This window comes from Elephas maximus, chromosome 25, assembly GCF_024166365.1.
Source record: "Elephas maximus indicus isolate mEleMax1 chromosome 25, mEleMax1 primary haplotype, whole genome shotgun sequence".
NCBI classification, from domain to species: domain Eukaryota; kingdom Metazoa; phylum Chordata; class Mammalia; order Proboscidea; family Elephantidae; genus Elephas; species Elephas maximus.
Genome location: NC_064843.1, coordinates 36,710,302 through 36,731,574, shown reverse-complemented (window position 1 = coordinate 36,731,574; position 21,273 = coordinate 36,710,302). Strand labels below are relative to the sequence as shown.

Genomic DNA, 21,273 nt, shown 5'->3' with positions numbered 1-21,273 from the left:
TTCACAGCCCTCTATTTTCAGATTTTTCATCCTTTAACACCCAACTCAAGCCTCACCCACTCTTGAAAGCCTGAGCACTCTTAACATTTAATAGTCAGTGTGTAAAACCCTGGGAGTTCCTAATCTGGGATCTTCTGGTTGGGGAGCATTCTGTGCAGAATGGTGGCTGTACGTTGAATCTACTTTTCCAAGGGACCCTTGATAAGAAAGAGTTGAGAGCCAACACAGAGCCTGGTAGAGCGGAGCTGTGGCGGGCACTTGTAATCGATGCAGTGATCCTACCCGAGTCTGTCTGCAGCCTCCTGCTACATATTGTTGGGCCAGTGACCATGCTTGTGTTTGCTCTGGTCATGGCCACACTAGTTATTAAGGCAGAAATTGGAAGGGAGGCTCCTTTTTAGCCTGTTCTTCACCTATTTGAGTCATTTACAGGCTGGAGTTTTCAGCTCTTTTTCTGTGAAAAGTGGTTGATATACTCTTTTTCCTTTTAAGACTTTACCCTTTTTTGTTTTCTGATTATAAGAGTAATATGCTTGATCATAAAAGGAATATTTAAAAAAAATCCATTGTTGTCGATTCTGAATCATAGTGACCCTATAGGACAGAGAAGAACTGCTCTGTAGGGTTCCCAAGGCTGTAATTGTAATCTTTATGGAAGAAGGCTGCCATGTTTTTGTCCCATGGAGAGGTTGGTGGGTTTGAACCACCGACCTTTCGGCTAGCAGCTGAGCACTTAACCACTATGGCACTAGGGCTTCTTATAAAAGTAATATAGAAGTACATAATTACATATTTAAAAAACAATGCATTCAGTACCACCTCCCATAAATGACTGCTCCTTGACCATGTATCATCTACAAAAACAGAAATTCCATATGGTTTAACCTAATATATTATTTTCTTTTAGTCCTTTTTCTATACGTATAAAGATATTTTTACATGTAGGAGAATGTAGATACGTTTTTATACTTTGCTTGTTCTTTTATCCATTAAATCTTAAGTTTTACCCCAGAAAGTTTAAAAAAGTATTTTGAGTGCTTGCATAATACTGTGTCACGAGGATAAACCAAAACCAAACTCTTTGCCATCAAGTCAATTTTGATTCAGTAGCGACCCTATAGGACAGGGTAGAGCTGCTTCTTAGGGTTTCCAAGGAGTGGCTGGTGGATTTGAACTGCTGACCTTTTGGTTAGCGACCAAGTTCTTAACCGCTGCACCACTGGGGCTCCATCATGAGGATACACATTGCTGTCAAGTTGATTTCATCTCATAGCGACCCCATAGGGCAGAGTAGAACTGTCCCACAGGGTTCCCAAGGGATGGCTGATGGATTTAAACTGCTGACCTTTTGGTTAGTAGCCAAACTCTTAATCACTGTGCCACCAGGGCTCCATTGTGAGGGTAGGGGTGCTAAAATTTATGTAATTGATCTCTTGTACTGTTGGAGATTTAGGTTGTTTCCAGTTTTAATGCCTGTGAATGAAGTTGTGATAACCAGTTTCATGCATGTATCTTTGTTCTTTTAAAAAAAAAAAAGTCACTTCCTTTGCCTGGGCCCCCGTGTTTGTTAGTCACTTGTATTTCTTTGAATTGTCCAGTTGTTTTGCCCATTGTTATTGGTATTTTAATGTTTTTCTTAATGAATTAACTCTGTTTCAACTAGCAGCATGACATATTTCTTCTGACCCAGGAAAAGCTACTTTACTCAATTATAGGGCGTTATCAGAGGGAGTTACTGTGTAAGAAAGCAGTGAACTGGGAGTCAGGATACCTGGGACTTGTCCTAAGAAGTTTCTGGCTCTGTGGCCTTGGGCAAGTCACTTTATCTTTGGTCCTCAGTTCTTAATTTTCAAATGGCTCTAAGGATTCTTCTAAAATAAAAACAGTGCTAGTTCTTCATGCAGACTTTTTCTGAGAAGCAGGCGACTCTTGCTTTTAAGTGGTTTTGCTTGGTTCTACCTAGAATCCCCCTGGATGTTTTGAAAATACGGTGATTTAAAAAATGCACATTATTTTTCTGTTTGAGAAAAAAGTCTTTCGTGTATAATAGTGCCATGGGTGTAGACACTTAATAGATTATCTCTGTAGTTTTTTTTTTTAAGTTGGTTTGTATCAGTTTCTAAACAAAGTGTATACATTTGCATCTGGTAAATTATAACTCTTAGTGGCTAAATCTCTTTTAAAACATAACAGCCTCGTCCCTCCCCCATCTGTGGTTGAAGAAACTAGGTCATTGTCCTCTACAATTTAGGAAGTGTCCCTGTTTTTAAAAATGTAAACATGGCTAATTCAGTGCCTGGTACATTGAGTGCCCTCAATATATTTTCATTGCATGAGTGAATAAATCAGCCATCTCAAGGCGTTCACTTTCCAAGGCTCCTTTTTATGCTAAGAATGTCCCCCTGCTCGCTGAAGTGTTTCTGCTCTCTTTGAATCTTCTTTCTAAAAATAATCTTTATGCTGAACCTAGCAGTGAGCCAACTTGCCTAGGTCTTAAGTCAAGTATATATTCTATGGTGGCCTTGAGTGTTGTGGAACACTTACTGTTTAGTCCCTGGGTTTCTTACCTCTTTCTCTAGCTTGTTTTCGATGTATTTGCCCTGAAAGAGCAGGAAGTACACAGAGAAGCCTGGCCTGTTAGGAGAGTTCTGTTTGGTAGGCATTAGAGAAATAGCATTTTTAGAAAATTTAAGCACTGAGAAAAACACTTTTTTGGGGTGATGGAAAAAAAAATGGGCAAGAAAGGAAAGGAATAAAATTTGGTGAGCAAATGGGATGCAATATGTGCAATTATTTCTCGTAGTACCCATTTAAGTATTTTTAATGGAGGGACATAAAAATATTGTCTATTCAGCTTTGTTGCTAAAATGATAGATTAGGGTTATTTACAGATGTAAAAAGTCCAGGGACACAAATGTTTTAGAAATTTTTTTTTTTTTTTTTTTTTTGGCTAGAGGATAGATCTCCGAAATACCTGGGGCATTCCTCTCTCCTCCCCAGTGAGGAGGAGGGTTTGTCCTTTTGAAAAATCAGAAAATGTCACCTCTGTTTTCCTCCTTTCTAATCTAGACCCTCACTTATCTCTCTAGTGGTCATTTTATTGTTGCGCTGGTTTCTAATAAAAATTGGGAGTTTTAAGCTTTCTTCTCGTTTTAGGCTTCCAGATTGCAAGTATGTTGTAGAATTTATAAAGCTCCACAGCTGTGTTTCAGATTTTTAAAAAATGACTTTAGTGTCAAGTAGTAATGAAGCTTTTGGGTTTTGTAGTCCGCTTTACAACTTTTTAAATCGTACTTGTGTTAAGTGGGTCTGGGAAGAAGTTCAGACTGTGCCTTTAATAGTAGCATGAAATGACCTAGTTTTAATCTTATTTTTTTGTTGTTGTCATTCATTCAGGGGCCGCCTATTGTCAGTTTATGGACATGCTGTTCCCTGGCTCCATTGCATTGAAGAAAGTGAAATTCCAAGCTAAGCTAGAACATGAATACATCCAGAACTTTAAAATACTACAAGCAGGTTTTAAGAGAATGGGTGTTGACAAAGTAAGTATGTTTTATTGTTTCATTTAGGTTAAAGTTTCTTTACTGATGATTGTTCCAAGGATACAAATGCTAGCCCATGACTTTGGGCTTTTCTTTTCCGAATTTATATGGGTATCTTTTCCTCAGTTGGCACAGAATTTACTGGGAACAAAGCTTCCCTTTATCCTCCCTACCCCTAGTTCCTTTGCCGTCTTCGCCTGTGACTTGGTGCCTGTTAGGAGGAGTTAACTAGTAAATCTGTCCCAGTGCATTTTTTAAAAATATTACTGTTTAATTTCTATTAGCCTGAGATCTAGTCTCTAAAGCTCTGGATTTACTTCTGTGAAGCGTAGCATATGTAGGATAGTTAGCTCCAATAGGGAAGATTCTAGAAATACCTGCTATTTCTGGTCACAGGAGGATCCCTGGTGGGTGCTGTGAAGTTCCCTCCTGTCTCCAAGGTTATTTGAAGGTATCAGAAATATGGTCCAGTAGGCCTCATTAAACAGATATTAGCTCTGCTTTAGGGGGTAGTAGATTATTGCAATATTAGGCAGACTTTATCCCTACCCTCCATCAGAAGGGTTTATTCGTTTAAGCCATTCTTTGGGGGTAACATTTTTACTAAAAAACTTTTAATCATCCCCTAATTAACTTTCTGTTGGTATATCTGGTTTTATTTATGGTGAAATTTAGTTCAGTTTGTATAATGTATAAAATATGTATTTGTATTGTAAGAATACCATTTAGTTGCCAAACCAAAACCCACTGCCGCTGAGTCGATTCAGACTCATAGAGACCATATAGGACACAGTAGAACTGCCCCATAGGATTTCTAAGGCTGTAAATCCTTACAGAAGCAGACTGCCACATCTTTCTCCCCAGGAGTGACTGGTGGGTTTGAACTGCCGACCTTTTGGTTAGCAACCAAGTGTTTAGACCACTGCACACCAGGGCTCCTTATTTAGTTGCCAGGCACAGTTTAAACTAGGTATAGCTTATCATATGTAGTAGTTTTTAAAAAATGAAATTACATTTTACTTTTTTAAATATGGAAATTTTCTAACGTATGCATAAGTAGAGAGAATAATGGTAAGATCCCCTGTGTATCCCAACTATTGTCAACTCCTGGTCAATTTTGTTTCAGTTACAGCCCTACCCCACCCCCTGTGTTACTGGACTATTTTGAAGCAAGTTCCAGATGTAGCATTTTATTTGTAAATGTTTCAGTATCATACAAAATATTCAAAAAATTTGTATTTATTTGATCAGAGGGGTGGATCTAGTTAATATTATTACATTTATTTTTTTTTAAGGTTTAGTTTAATTTGTTATTCATAAAATCTTTATTATTTTAGAAAAATCTTGGTTTAACATGTGATCAGTAATTTTGAAGGTCTGGCTCTAAATGCAGTTTATTTTGGCATTAGGTTTTAAATGACAGTCACATAGTTTAATTTTAAAGAGAGGTAGTAAAAGATACGTAGATACAAATGGAAGATATGCCTCACTAGCATGTTAAAGCATGATGCTAATATGTTTAGTCTCACCCACCAGTCATGTCTAGAAAATTTATGTCTGTCCTAATGTCAGTCAGTTGTTGTGTTCAGAGTAATCAGAAGGTACTTTAGTTTTATATTTTAAATAAATAGCTTCAAATCTGCTGAAATGCTTCACTTGGGAGATTTTAAAATAGATTAGAACATTTTGTTTCCAAGTTGAAGTGTGAAGACGTGATACTGTTGGCAGGTAATATGTTTTTGACAACAAAATCACAAAACAACAGAGTCGTTTTCTGAAAGATCTCTCTACTGCTTGAGTTTCTTCTGAAAAGTAGTTATGATCTCTGACTCTTTTGGAAAGGCATCTTTACTGAAAGGAAGAAGTTAAAGATGGGACTGGGAAAACACTCCCACCTACTCTGGCGTTCGTGTCAGCTCCGGCAGTTTCTCATCATTGACTTGGGTTTGCATTGTCAGTGTTCCCTTCAGCCTGCAGCTCCTTTGCAGAAATCCTTTCAAGCGTAAATCCATTGCATGTTTACTTAAAACTAGGTAGGCTGTAGCATTTGTAAAACCACTTAACCAGTTACACGTAAACTGCAGTGAATCACAGTATGTCAAAAAAATAAGACTGAGTGAAGCGCCACCATCAACCCCTGTGGATACTGGGGCTCCAGCTCTTCTCTTAGGACCAAGTCACATGGGGTCTAAACTATGGACTGAGTGAAGGTACCACTGTCAGAAAGAGTAACAAGCATTAGTAAAGCTTCTTTTTCTTTTAACTTCATTTAAAACTCTATTCCCTTTTCCTTGATCGTGCAGTATTCTTTTCCTTTTTTTAAAATAACATTGTGTTTCAGGCAGAAAGTTTACACAGCAAATTAGGTTCCCATTTAACAGTTTCTGCACAGATTATTCAGTGCTACTACTTAGATTTTTCACAATCTGTCATCATTCTCATTCTGCTCTGGTTGTACCATTTCCAGTACTCTAGTTTCCCTGCCCCCTTACCTGATCACCTTTGCTTTAATTTTTGACCATTTGGTCTCACAGATGATTTTAAAGCAGCTCGTTACTCACAGGTGATACTCATTATTTTATGAGCCAGTCTGTTATTTAGCTAAAAGGTGACCTCAAGGTCTAAAGAGTATCTCAGGGTGACAGTCTTGGGGAGTCTTCTAGTCTCAACTGGTCCGCTAAGTCTGGACTTCTAAAGAATTTGAGTTCCTTTCCACATTTTTCTCCCATTCCGTCAGGATCCATCTATTGTGTCCCTGAACAGAATGGTCAATAGCGGTAGCTGGGTACCATCTAGTTCTTCTGGTCTCAAGGTAGATAAGGCTGCGGTTCACGTAGACTTTTAGTTCCATAGACTACTTTCTTCTCTGAGTCATAGGTTTCCATCTTTCTCTTTTGTTCTGGATGAGTAGAGACCAATAGATGGCCCCTCACAAGCTTTTAAGACCCCATATACTGCGCACCATATAGGGATGTAGAACGTGTACTTTATGAGTTATATTATGCCCATTAACTGAGTTGTCCCATGAGACCATGTTCCTAAGCCTTTAGACCCAAAAAACCAGTCTCGTGAGGTGTTTGGTTATGTCTAAGAAGCACCTGTAACTGTGTCCCCTGTGTGGTTTATTATATATATGGATATACATGCGTGCACACACATACCTAAGAATGTCCAGTTCATTGTAGATGCCTGTATTGGTTTGTGCTGTGGATTTCATACTTTGCTACAGGCATGGTGGCTATGCAAGTTACATGGTGGAGGGGTTTACCCTTTACAGTGGAGTGACACCTGTGTCACCTCTCAGCATGTGCTTGGTGTGTGTACGTGACATGTATATGGATACTTGTTCTTTTTTTCATTTTGGTTGCAGACTTCCTTTTCATAAATTTGATGGACCTCCAGATGGGTTGGTATGTGTAAGTACTGTGTGGAAGGCAAACTGGATGAAGTTTGCATTATAAACTTCTAGGGGCTTTTCTCCTTTTCACAGAGCTTTGTACTGATTTGATGCCTTTACAAGTTTAATGCTTGCCAAAAGCCTTTAGCTCTTGGCTAAACAGTCTTCATTTTTCTCTGCAGATAATTCCGGTGGACAAATTAGTAAAAGGAAAGTTTCAGGACAATTTTGAATTTGTTCAGTGGTTCAAGAAGTTTTTTGATGCAAACTATGATGGAAAAGACTATGACCCTGTAGCTGCCAGACAAGGTCAAGAAACTGCAGTGGCTCCTTCCCTTGTCGCTCCAGCTCTGAGTAAACCGAAGAAACCTCTCAGTACTAGCAGTGCAGGTAAAAGGAAAATCACTGTTTCCAAATAATAGTAACCCAGGCATTCATTCATTCATTCAGTATTGAACTAGAATTTGTTGAATAGCCATAGGCTCTGCTTTTAGGGGGCATAATCCCACTGTGCTGCCTCTTTTCAGGGTCGTGAGGCCATGTGGCAAGAACATGGATTCTGGCATCGGGCCTATTGGTGTTTGTTCTTAGGTCTCTGTACCCCTGTGTGAGCCACTTCATTTGCTCTAATGCGTTGCTTTGAGGCCTGAATGAGCTATTGTATGCAATTTTGACAAGGCTTTTTAGTTGTATGGAATAGAAATCCCTTCAGGCTCACATAAAGGGGAGCTTTAGTTTGAACACTAGGGCATTTATTTCACAAAACCCTAGAATGAGAATTTAAACCAGGCCTGAATTCCCAGGAACGGAAGGAGCTTTCTAGGTCTCTCAGGGACTGTTCTTTGCTGTCTGCATCATCATTCTGTTGACCAGCTTCCTACACTTAATCATGGCTCTTTTTCCCCTCCCTAGAACTTTAGCTGGTAAGTGGCTTTGGTTTGCTATGATGGTAGCTGAGTCAAGGAGGCAGGGAAAGGCTGTTTTTAGAGACCTTCAGAAGGTTTTGGCCTGGGTAAGTTTTCAAAAATGTGTTTGTAATGGTATAATTATAACACGTGTATACAAATTCTAATTCTTCCTTTTCCAGAAGGTGGCACGAGCATTAGTTAATGTCTCATAGTACCTTGAGAGAGTCTGATCCATCTGGTAGGTGGAGAGGGATGTTGAGTAGTTTTTATTTTTAGTAGTTTTATTGAGATATAATTCACATGCCGTACAATTCACTAGTTTTTGGTGTATTCACAGAGTTGTGCTGCCATCACCAAATCAGATTGCGAACATTTTCATCACCACGGAAGAGAAACTCCATGGCCATTAGCAGTCACTTCCCATTTCCTCCTAACCCTCCAGCCCTAGGCAGCCACTAGTACACTTTCTGTCTTTATAGGTGTACGTATTCTGGACATCTCATATAAATGGAGTCATAGAATGTGTATTCTTTTGTGATTGGCTTCTTTTGCTTAGCATAATGTTTTCACGGTTTGTCCATATTATAGCATGTATTAGTATGCCATTCATTTTTATTGCCAGATAATATTCCATTGTATGGATTCATCTCATCATCATTAAATTGGCAATTGGCTTATGTCCACTTTTTGGCTGTTAGGAATAATGCTGCTGGATGTAACATTTTCGTTTCTCTTAAGTATATACTCTTGGAGTGGAATTGCATGGTCGTATGTTTAACCTTTGCAGAAATGCCTGTTTTCCAGAGCGGCTGTACCATTTTACATTCCTGTCAGCAGTGTATGAGGGTTCTGATTTTTCCAGCTATCGAGTAGTGCTTTTATTCCTTAGCTGTTTAGAATGGGTCCAGTATAGATAACCATGTGCATTTCATGTTTCAGATGCTGCTGACAATCTAGTTGAGACTTGTATTCAGCATTTAGTCTTTGGAATGAGCATGTAGTAGGGAGGGCCATGCAAAGGAAATGGCTGTTGCTATGGGTGAAAGGCCTGCGGTTATTGAATTTGAGGTGTCAGGAAGATCACATGTTCCTAAGCCTGGTATGTGGTACAAGCTTTACAAAATGATTGCTGAATGAATGAATTAAACCATGAATAATGTGTTTACGTTGAAAGTATTCTTGATTATTCTCACTAGTAGATAAGTTGGCCACATTACTGGTTTTTCATTGTCTTTGCCAGCTTTTGGCCGTTATTTTGAGAAGCCCTTAAATCCTAGACAGTTCAATGCTTTTCTGTTTAAGCCCTTCTAAACGCCTTCAAAAAGATGAGCAAAGTTTCGAAGTAATTAGTGGTAAGAGCAGGCTTTAACACCCTTATGGATTCCTTCCCCTTCCAAATCCATGGAGTCTGAAGTTATGAATTAGGAGGCATTTTACTTTCCAGATGGGGAGCCTTGCACACCTGGCAACACCTGGGACCGTTAGCTCACTCCTGGTGTGAAGGTTGTCTTAGCTCCATGATGTGACCCATTTGTGGATTTGGCTGGAGGAGTGTTAAGGCAGATCATCTGTTGTACCTCTTTCAGGTGATAGTCCTCTTCACCCCAGTGGAGAAAAGACCTCACCGAAGGACTTACTTTCAGCACAAATGATCGTGGCTAAAATTGGTACTGAACTCTGCTGGCAGGATAGAAAAACCTACCTGGGCAAATGTGGGCTTGCTGTCTTGCATGCTGGGGCTCTCTAGCATTGGTTCCCTTCACTGAGCACCGTGGACAACAAGGTGCAGCTGCCTAGTCGGTCACAGTCTCCCCTTGTTGTCTTCTAGATTCTTTTTTGTCTTTGAAATTCTCATCTTAAAAAATTCTCTGCTCCCCCAAAGCGATGTACAGATTCAGTGCAGTCCCTATCGAGATCCCAACAGCTGCCTTTGCAGAAATGGAAAAGCCAGTCCTCAAATTCATATGGAATTGCAAGGGACCTAAGTAGCCAAAGCAATCTTGAAAAAGAACAGAGTAGGAGGAGTCACACAGTTCCCAATTTCAAAACATACTGTAAAGCTGTTACTGGTACAAGGATAGACTTACAGACCAATGGAATAGAATTGAGAGTCCAGAAATAAACGTGTATGTCCATGGCCAGTTGGTTTTTAACAAGGGTGCCAAGTCCGTTCAATGGGGAAAGAATAGTCTCTTCAGTAAATGATGCTGGAACAATTGGATTTCACATGCAATTGGATGAAGTTGGACCCATACCTCACACCATAATGAAAATGAATTCAAAATGAATCAGTAACTTAAATCCATAAAACTCTTAGAACAAAAACATAGGGATAATTCTTTGGGACCTGGTTTTTGAGAATGGATTCTTAGATATAACACCAAAAGCATGAGCAACAAAAGATAAAATATATAAATTGGACTTCATCAAAATTTAAAATGTTACACATCTTAGGACTTTATTATCAAAGTGAAGAGATAACCTAAGAATTGGAGGTATTTGTAATCATATATATGATAAGGATATCCAGAATATATAAAGAACTCTTACAACTCAGCAGCAAAGACAACCCAGTCAAAAAATGGACAAAGCACTTTAATAGATATTTTTCCAAAGAAGATAGCAAATGGCGAGTAAGCACGTGGAAAGATGCTCAGTTTCATTAGTCATTAACCTGTTGCCATAGAATTGATTCTGACTCATAGTGACCCTATAGGATAGAGTAGACCTGCAGATAGGGTTTCCAAGGCTATACTCTTTACAGAAACAGATTGCCACATCTTTCTCCCACACAGCAGCTGGTGAGCTGGAACAACTCATGTTTTGGTTAGTAGCGGAGCAGTTAACCACTGCACCACCAGGACTCCTTCATTAGCCATTAACCAAAAACCAAACCAAATCACACCCATTGTTCTCAAGTTGATTGCGCTCATAGCGACCCTATAGGACAGAGTAGAACTGGACCATAGGGTTTCTAAGGAGTGGCTGGTGGATTTGAACTGCTGGCCTTTTGGTTTAGCAGCCAAGCCCTTAACCACTGTATCACCAGGGCTCCTCATTAGTCATTAACCCAGCCCAGTGCCATTGAGTCGGGGAATGCAAATCAAGACCACAATAGATAACACTTCAACTCCACTAGAATGGCTTTTATCAGGAAAATGGAAAATAACAAGTGTTGGCGAGGATATGAAGAAATTGGAACTCATGCCTTGCTGGTGGGAATGTAAAATGGTGCAGCTGTGGAAGACAGTTTGGTGGTTTCTAAAAAAGTTAAACATAGAATTACCATATGATGTAGCAATTCTACTCCTAGGTATATACCCCGAAGACTTGAAAGCAGGGACAGATAGCTTGTACACCAGTGTTCATTGTAACATGAACCAGAATAGCCAAAAGGTGGGAACAACTCAAGTGTCCATCAACAGATGAATGAAAAAACAAAATGTGGTATGTACATACAATGGAATATGATTCTGTCATAAAGAGAAACGAAGTCCCGATGTACGCTACCACATGGACAACCTTGAAAACATGCTGAATGAAGTAAGTCAGGCATAAAAGGATGAATATTGTATGATCTGACTTATATGAAATACCTAGATTAGGCAAATGTATAAAGACCAGATTTTTTTAGTGGTTTCCAGGGGATGGGGCCATGGGGAGTTACTGCTAAGATGTAGTGAATTCCTGTTTGAGGTGATACAAAACTTTTGGAAGTGAATAGTGGTGATGGTTACCCCACATGGTGAATGTAATTAATGTCACTGACTTGTACACATAAAAATGGTTAAAATGGCAGATGTTTTGTTAGGTATATCTCACCACAGTAGGAAAAAAAAAACCTCTGCTCCTCTCTCAGCTCCACAGAGGCCCATTTCAACACAGAGAACTACTGCAGCTTCTAAGGCCGGCCCGGGTATGGTGAGAAAGAATCCTGGTGTGGGCAACGGGGATGACGAAGCAGCTGAATTGATGCAGCAGGTAGGCACCTTCTGCATCTAAGACACAGGTCACTTCAGGGGATATGCCACTTGCCGCACCGCTCGGGAGACTTGTCTGTGTTCTTACAGGAGTGCCTGTGTTGTCTCATTGGCAAAGTAGTCCTGTAGAGTCTGTGTGTCTTCTCCTGAGAGCACCTCACATGCTGTGAGGGGAGCATGGGGGTGTGTGTGGAGGTGGAAGAGGAGAGCTAGGCATTTCTGGAACCTGTTCAATTGGCAGAAACCAAAACCTATAACTTTAGAAACCGACCCGTAGACTAGAACCCTGTTGGATGTTTTCAGGATGCCATCAGGGTTCTGTGGGATTCCAGAGAGTATCTCTTGAACTTTGGCTCTGACAAAAGATAAATGAGGATTCTTTTCTGAATAGTAGTAATAGTAGTAATACAGTCACTGTGCTGAATCCTAATTGTGCCACTTACTTCTACCTGGTGCAAATCAGTTAACCTCTCTGAACCCCAGGTGTGAAGTGGAACTAATTCCACAGTCACTGCTGAGTCACCAGATTGGAGTTGACATTGAAACTGGTGCTGTGATTTGAAATGTCTTGCTTATTCAGGATTAGTTAAATATCCTTAAGGTTCTGGTCAGGGGTCTCTGGATCAAAACAAATTTTGGATTCTTAGAAATTTTCTTGTTAAACCTTATAGTCACTTTGTTTGCTTTTGGATGACTCTCTGGATTCCAGTTTTCAAATCCTGGATGCCCTGTGAATCTAGTGAAGTTGGGATTGGACCTTTTTTCCTTTTCTAAAAACCAGGTCCTAAGAACTGGAAGGAACAACCCTAGTTCAATCCAGAACCTTTGGGCACTGAGACGCGTGATTTTAGGAGATTAGGAACACGAGAGCCTGCCCAAAGGTCACATTTTTTTATTTTCTCGTTTTTGTGTGCCCCACAGTTCTAGGTGCTTTGGGAGTATCATGGTAAATAGGTCACCATCCCTGTCCTTGGTTGACTTAAGCACCCTCTGGGCACTGTCACTGTGGAGTACTGAAGTCCTAGAAAATAAAGAGACTTCCCTATAACTATGTATTTTGAAGCATGGGTGTATACAGGAGGTAGTTTCAGAGAAAAAACACAAAAGTAAGGAATCGTTAATGCCGAGGCAAGGTGACCAGTGAGTTGATCTTGTGCTCTCAGGAGAAGATGCACAGATTGCACGGGACTGCTGCTCTCCACTCAGCTCTGTCCCGTGTTGCATAGATTTAGATGTCCTGACTGTGCTCCTTCTACCGGGGGCAAGTCAGATAACTTACCTGAACCTCTTGCCTCATGTGTGAAGAGGGGCTAATACTTTGGTTACAGTTGTTGAGCGGATTACATGAGCTGATGTATGTCATGTACTTAGAACGGTGTTTGGTACCAACACCACTGGGGGAAATGGCAGTTGTGATTCCTATGGTCTTGTCTGTGGTGTTGGTAGAGTGAATAGGTTCTGAAGCATTGTTCTGAAGTTCAGCTTCTTTTGAGGGGGCTCAAGTCTGACATAATTAGAAAAATAGCTAACATTTTTAGGGTGCCTATGCCATGAACGGTACTAAGCACCGGGATCTCACTTTTACAGCGACCCTGTGAGATTTTACAGATGAGGACCGTGCGGCTCAGAATGGTTAAATAACTTGAGCTGGGATTTGAACCCAGGTATACCTGGCTCCAGAGCCTAGGCCAGTCATTGCTAAATGGGGAAGTGAGTGAGTAGAGGAAGTTGTGTGGCTTATCTAGGGTAATAGAGAAGGTTCTTCCTTTCCTCATACTTACTGTTAGAAATTGTAGTTGTTCACCAATTAATATTGAATAATATTGAAGGCTTACACTGGGCAAATTACTGCTAAGCACTGGGGAGACTATCAAGGTGCAGAAGACCTGGTCTAGGTCTGGAAGGGGCTTTTGATGTAGTTGGAGAGGACTGACTTAGTGGCAGCTGGTGTAGTTGGAGTCTTTTCAAACTTTCTTCCCTGAGGGGGTGACCAGAATTAGCTGGTTTGAATGGTCAATGCAGAACTTTAGTAGTTGAGGTTGGAGTGTTTATGGCCTTAAAGGGAAGGTAGAAGGTTTGGTACTCTGTGTGGTTGCCCGTCTCCAGCAGTGCTTTACAACAAGGGTTCTAGAGTTGAGGAGGGGAAAAAGGGGGCCAGATTTGGTTGAGAGGCTGGAAGTTCACTAACCAGGTACTTCATTGAACTTGTAAGACTGGGGTCAAAGGCTTGTGAACAGCTGATCCATGCATGCCACAGAACTACTTTGTTGGGGCTGCGTAGGATTTTAATTAAAAAAAAAAAAAAAAAATTAAATACGAAGGATTTTAGGCTCTCTCTAGGTTGCCAAAGTCCTGACCCACACTGTTACTTAAACCTGACTATCTTGGCTCATTTACATTATTTCTTGGTCTTGAAAGTGTTTCAATTTGTGGCCTTGATAAAGGTGTGTGGATCTGGGAGAAGCGGCTGATGCAGGAACTGAAGCCAGATGGGCGTGTTATGCTAAGAAAAGAACAATGCGTTCTACACGAATTACTTTGTAGCATTCCTGTGCATGGGAAATCTGTGAGAACCTCACATTCTTAAGTCATCCAGAAGAAATTTACTTTGAGTTAATTTTAGTCCAATGTAGTGCTGTCCAACAGAAGTAGAATGTGAACCAGAACTGTGAGCCACATCTGTAATTTAAAATTTCCTGGTAGCTACTTTAACAAAAGTAAAAATAAATAGGTAACAATAATTTTAATAGAATATTATCCAGTATATTCCAAAAATATTATCATTTCAACGGGTAATCAAGATAAATAATGATCAGTGAGGTATTTCCGTTTGAAGACTGGTGGTGCTGGATCTGTGAGATCTGGTGTGTGTTCATACTTACAGCCCATCTCAGATTGCACTGGCCACGTTTCGGGTGCTCAGTAGCCACATGTAGCTCATAGTTACCCTGCTGGCCAGTGCAGGTCCAAAGCATCCTCCTTGAATAAACCTGCTTTACTCCAAAGAAGGTTCTAAGGGTAACATTGATTACTAATGACAGATTTCATAACCTTATGAATTAGCATTTAAAGGAGTTCTAGGTGAGAGCCAGGGATTTAGTACTTGTTTATTGTGGGTACAGAGTTTACTAGATTTAGTGGAGTGATAACAGACGGATGGAAGACACTGTCCTCATGGCGTGAGTTTGTGGGCTTGTTGAGGAGATAAGACTAAAATTTGAGAGTGGTTGTCTGGTGACTTGTGAGTTAAGTATATAGCTTTTTTAACATTTGATTTCTTAACATGTAATTCTTCAGGAATTAATATCTATTGCAAAGAACAAATCACTTGGTAACAGATGTTTGCCAGAATATGCTTGGTGCCTAGAAACCAGAAGCTACTTAGACTTTTTGACAGGAAGCTAAAAGGTGTCCCCCCATCCCTCAAGAATGCTGCTTTGGTTCCACAAGTGGGATCCAGAAGGCTGGGTGTCTGCTTTGGTGCCCTTGACAATTGTAGGCCAGAGAAATTTTTCATGGTTTGTGAGGGTGGCACAGTGAGCTGTGAGCATCTGGGTGGACTCCAAGCTAGCATTCCATTTTAAGCTACTTTGATTTCCCTCTCTTCCTCAGTCACTAATGCCACCAGACATGTAGTTAGAAGGTCTCTTCTCTGCCTCTTGGTTTGTGGAGCTGAAGCTCTGGAGCAGCTCCCTACCTCTGGGGCTAGTCAACTCTTCCCCTCCTGTACCCTTTTTGTACCCCACTTTGGGGCTAGCCGATAGTTTAAGGAAAGGCAACAAGTAGTGGCAAAGCAGGGATAGGGAGAGTGGGGAAAGATGGGTGATTTAGCTTTGCTGGTCATCAGGCCATGGTAGTACTTTTTTGGAACTTTAAATTATTTTTAAAAGTGATTGCTGGGACTGATAAAGGGATAGTGAAAGACTGTTGAGCATTTTATCTAGAATAAGGACTTTGGTGATGAATTTGTAAGTTAAGTGTTTGACAGAATGGGCTCATTGGCCCCAGTCGCCTGCTGCTCCTCCATACCTTGATGCTTCTTCACTGCAGGTTATGAAGGGGGAGCTTCCTTCCGCCCTTGGACAGGACCTCACCCCTCTGTCGTATCAGGCTGTTGGGAAGCTTTGGCTTTGGCAGCTCTAAGTTCAGAAGGTTGGACTAAATGATTTCCATGGTGCCTTCTGGGTCCCAGAATTCCCTGCTACCCAAACTATCCTCAACTGTTGTACCTTTGATTTCCTGGTTTGGTCTTCCATGCTGCTCTGTGGCCTTAGCTTGTAAGTCCTGTAGGGATTTTATGCTTCACTGTGTGCCATGTAAGAGTTCAATTCAATTCACTTAGCATAAGTTGGAGTACATTCAAGTGAAGATGAAGATGCATCTTGGTTAAAATACACAAAGGATCGCGAGGGTTATTATTTTATTGCTCTTGGCTAGATAGAGTCCTGGCCTAAGCACTGTACCCTGAAACATGCAGGAACTTCTCAGGGATTGAGGAATGATCAAAGGGGGTTTATTTCTTCACAGCCCCTTTGTGGGAATTGTAGCCCCTCAGGGGGCTCTTAGAGGATCCCACTGCATGTGTGGTGAGCCGGTGAGATACTCTATGGAGCGAGCAGTGGAATGTGGTTGGATCTGCTCCTTGCGTCTGCTGTCTTCTCTAGACTTTTTGAAGACTCTTTTGAAGAGTCTGTGAAAGGGAGACAGGGACCAGGAACCTCTCCTCAGATTGATGCTCTTTTAGAGCCATGGATAGCCCTTATCCGCAACATACGGGGAGGGAAAAAGAACCAGGGAGTTTTCCATGTCCAGGCCTCCCTCAGTCCTAGCTGTCTTTGGCTACTATTAGTCATCTTTAGCTAGTCTTTCCCTCCCTGCTCACCCATTTCAACTTTGCTTCTCTGTTCCCCCTGGGCCAGGCTCTCCATTTCAGTGGGCTAGATTGACCACAGTCCTGTTACAGACTCAGTATATGATTGTCAGCCACCTTGTTGGACTGGGTTGTGGGTTCTACTTCTGTATTTGTCTCAGGCTCCCCTGTATTTTTCCCCTTTACTCCTTCCTCAGTCATTGAGAAGTTCCTGCATGTTTCAGGGTATAGTGTGCCCTTTCTTGGGAGCTATTATTTTGGTCAACATTGCTGTGAACAAGTCCATTTTATCTGGGGCTAAAGAAAACTGACAAACTGAAGTGGATCTTTGTGGGTATTAGTTTGGTCAAAGACCACATCTCCTTTTGGGTTAGAAGTTTGTATGATATGTTACTGATACATTAATGTCAGGTGTGTCTCACCCTTTTTAATATCCTGTGCAGGTCAACGTATTGAAGCTTACCGTCGAAGATTTGGAGAAGGAGAGAGATTTCTACTTTGGAAAGCTAAGGAACATTGAATTGATTTGCCAGGAGAATGAGGGGGAAAACGACCCGGTATTACAAAGAATTGTGGACATTCTCTATGCCACAGACGTACGTGTTGACATAAGGATATTTTCTTTCCATTTTGCCACCTAAGGGGAAATGACATTTGATCTCTTGGTGTCGGCAAACGTTTTGCTGATGCTTGTCGTGCTCCAGTGTAGCATTCATCAAAAGGCTTCATCTCGCAACCTTCAGAGTCAGCTAGGTGGCACTTCTGCCCAGCTGTAGTCTCTGCCTTGAAGTCTGTGAGCCTTTGAGGCAGGAATAGGACAAGGAGGTGGCTGGCTTGCCCTGCTTCTGTAGTTTGTGGCCACTGATAGGTGGTGAATGCCATAGACCACACCCTCACCCTACTCCCTCACCCCCACAGCTGGGACCCCTCAGCCTGAGGTGCTGCCTCCATTTTAGCAGGGCCCCAGGCGTGCCTTGGAGAATGGGGCACATGGCCCCTTCTTCGTTGTCTACTTCCCATAGCTGTCAAATTGCTCCTTTGCATCTTCCTCCCAGGGGCCCGCCTGGTTCCTGTTCCCTCAAAGTGCTTTGTGGTCAAGTTCTGTTGGACCTATGTGTGTTACACAGCGGAATCTGCTGGTACTAATCATCACATGTCAGCTGCTCAGGGAAGACTGACGTGTCTTAGCTTTAGGATTTGGTATCCTGCTCTGTCTGCTACTTAATGGTCTTATTTATTTACTTATAATGCTCCTGCGTGCCTGGCAAGGCCTGGAGGACCAAGCCACAGTTTTGTAGTTTGTAGTTGCGTGGTGCACTATATAAATATGAGGTAATATTAATGCCATTGTCACTGTCCTCTAAACATATCTTGTGAATTTTGGGAGAATAAGATGACTGAAAACTTGATAGTAAATATTTAGGGCTTGCTCTGTGCTAGATAACAAAAACAAAGATGATAAAGACAGGGGTCCTGCCAAGTAACTTGGTCTAGTCTGAATATTATTTTAGTGGAGTTACATCTTAAGGAAATGCATCCATAGGGATTCAGTTTAAAAAACAACAAGAAGATGGGTGGTTGAAGGAGAAGGCTAATTGTTACTGTAGTCTAGTCGTTCCCTGCAATGAGGACATGCCAGAATGCCCTGGAGTGAGTGTGTGTGGTGGGGTGTGGGCAGAGGGAGTGTGGGGTCAGTTCCACTCCTGTGGGCATTTTTGGTAAAACATGATTCTTAAGTACATGCCAACAGCTTCTGATGCTCACCCAAAGGACTGAGTAAAGGAAGAGCTGGCTGTGTAGGGCTTATTGAGAGGAGATGGTATAGTACTGAATTTCATGGGTGACTTTTTCAGGGATTTTTGTGGATAAGTTTTCTTTTTTTCTTTAAACAGCTTTATTGAGGAATAATTGACGTATGATAAGCTTCACATATTTCAAGTGTACAGTTTGATAACTTGACATGTGTGAAATCATCTCCGTAGTCAGGACAATGTACATACCCATCACCTCCAAAAGTTTGAGAGTGAATTTGATTGTGCCCAGTTTTTGCCTTACTTGAGGTGCGATTCCACTGCCTAAGAAATAAAATCTTGGCTGCCTCGCCTTGTGTGGTTAAATGCCAAGTGCGTGGTCGACAAAGGAGGAACCTTGGACTTTGAGAGGCTTTAAAAACGAGGAATGTGAAGCCACAGTAGAAACTAGTCCTTCCTTCGGTGTGGAGTAATAATAGCCTTTCCCTCTCCTTTTCCCATTGTAGGAAGGCTTTGTGATACCTGATGAAGGGGGCCCACAGGAGGAACAAGAAGAGTATTAGCAGCCTGGACCAGCAGAGCAGCATCTGAATTCTTCACTCCAAATCATGTGCTTAACTGTAAAATACTCCCTTTTATGATTCTTAGAGGACTCACTGGTTTCTTTTCATAAGCAAAAAGTACCTCTTCTTCAAGTGCGCTTTGCAGAAGTCTCCCTCCTTTTTCCGTAGGTTTGAGTCCGGAGCGTTTTCCTTGTAGCGGAGCAGTATTAACATCTAGTTGGCTCCCCTAGGGCACAAAGAGGCGGGCTGTGGAGCTCGCCATGTGGTTGCTGGAGGAAGGTGTCAGTAGAGAAATGTAAAGACTGAATTAATTTTTAAGCTAATGTGAGATCTTGGCAGAGAACGTTTAATAAATAAATGCCTTAAGAGTATTTAAAATATGCTTCCATATTGCAAAATATAAAGTGTAACATGACAGGAGATTTTGTGTTTGACATTGTTTGCAAAGGAAGGGCCAGACCTTGGCACCTTTGTTGGGACCTGCTGTTGATAGGCTTTGTAGAGCTGCTTTGAATCCTTGGAGGCCTAGACGTTGGCCCAACAGGAGAGTTTAAGTGTTGCTCTGTAAAGCTGTGTGATGTCACTGACCAGTTGCATCCCTGCTAAAAACAAAAATCAAGAGGCGTTGTTGCCCTGATGAATAGAGAGTGTGTTTCAGCCCTGAGATGTTGAGTTGAAGAGCTCGATTTTCAGTGAGCATTTCTCCTCATGATATTCCCAGTAATCCCTGAAATTTCTATGTATTGTGGGGTTTTTTTGGGGGGGGTGGGGGAGGAATAAGGTGTGTCCAGCTTTTCAATCTAACAACTACTTTTGGGGACTTGCCCACACATGTGGGATTTGAATGGGGACTTGTCCCATTTTACTGTCTTTTAAGTTTACATTTAACATGTTTCTTCTCTCTGTTCCCCTTGCCCACTGGGGACTCCTCTTTGTTGGCTCCTTAAAGTTTTCTGCTTAGGGAGGAAGTACAGCAGGCAGGCGATGATGCTGCAAGTTCTTTCTGGACCTCTGGCAAAGGGAGTGACCCGCGAAGGCCGTCGCTACCATGGGATCTGCAAGGCTCGCGTGTCGTCGGTACTTGCTGACCACAGCTCTCCACTGTTAACGGAATCTTGGCCGGTGCACTAATCTCTTTGGAGATAAAATTCGTTAGCGTGTTACTAAATGTTAATTTTCTTTTGCAGAAAATACAGTACCATGTCTGATTTAATTATTAATATTTAAAATATTTCATTGCTTAACTCTCCCTCATTTGGTTTGCCCATGGCCTATTCAGTCCCTTTGTTTGGCAGAATTCTGCAAAATGTGTGTCACCCACTACTGAGACTGTTCAGCCCCTGATGTGTTTGTATTGATTTGTTTCTGGTGATAGCGTGTCCTAAAATGTGTGTAGAACACAGGTATTTTATGATAAAATTGTTGCGTAGTGCATGCTTTGTGTGGAATTCAGAGGAAAACACAAATTCAGTGATTAACAATGCCAAAAAAAAAAAAAAAATGCAAGTAATTAGCCATTGTTCAAATGACAGTGGTGCTATTTCTCTTTCGTGGCCTTTTAGACTTTCGTTGCCCTAAAATTCCAGTTTATTGGGAACCCATTTTCCACCTGGTCTTTCTTGACAGGGTTTTTTTCTACTTTAAACAGTTTCTAAATAAAGTTCTGTATTTCAAGAGTGTCATGTCTTCTGAAATTTGTCTTGCCGTGTTGTTGTTGTTAGGTGTCATTGAGTGGGTTCTGACGTATAGCCACCTCGTGTACAACAGAATGTAGTATATGCTTTGTAGGTTAAGTGATACGGTACCCGTGCTTTCTTATATTTGGGCTGACCTTTTCAGTTCCTTCACTGTTTTTTCAAATGTGTGTATTTCTAAGGTTGCTTCCTGTTTGCTTTATTCCTCACATTAGATTTCTCAGCCTCTCACTGTTTTAATTTCTCATATTACTCTGAAAGGCTTTTCCTCACAGAAGTCTGAGGCTTGGCCCAGCTGCCCTGAAGCCTCCTCATTCTGTTTGCTCCTGAGAAATGCAGCAGCACAGTGCTTGGCACGTGACCATGGGGAGGTTTTCTTTTGTTTTTCCCGTAGTATGTTTCAAAGGCAGTGAACACAATCTTAGTCTAGAAAATAAGATGATCACCCTGGACTTTTTTCCTCCCTGTTTCAATTTTATGCCTTTAAAAATGAGTTCAAGAGTTCAAAAGGAGAGTTGCTGCCATTTCCCGTATTAAAGTTAAATGGGGAGAAAGTTGCTGTTCGTAA

General features: G+C 41.3%; 1 protein-coding gene across 4 annotated transcripts in view; it reads left to right on the top strand.

Annotated features, from left to right (window-relative positions):
- MAPRE1 (microtubule associated protein RP/EB family member 1) overlaps positions 1-20,685 on the top strand; it is a 31,001-nt gene extending 10,316 nt beyond the window's left edge. For 3 of the 4 annotated variants that reach the window (XM_049869094.1, XM_049869093.1, XM_049869095.1), the window contains 5 exons: positions 3,397-3,542; positions 7,122-7,329; positions 11,707-11,828; positions 17,141-17,293; positions 18,955-20,685. In XM_049869094.1, the coding sequence (XP_049725051.1) occupies positions 3,397-3,542; positions 7,122-7,329; positions 11,707-11,828; positions 17,141-17,293; positions 18,955-19,011 (686 nt within the window). In that variant the 3' untranslated portion in view covers positions 19,012-20,685. The remainder of the gene's footprint in view (positions 1-3,396; positions 3,543-7,121; positions 7,330-11,706; positions 11,829-17,140; positions 17,294-18,954) is intronic. The other variant, XM_049869096.1, reaches the window with a different exon arrangement.
- Positions 20,686-21,273: the final 588 nt, after the last annotated feature.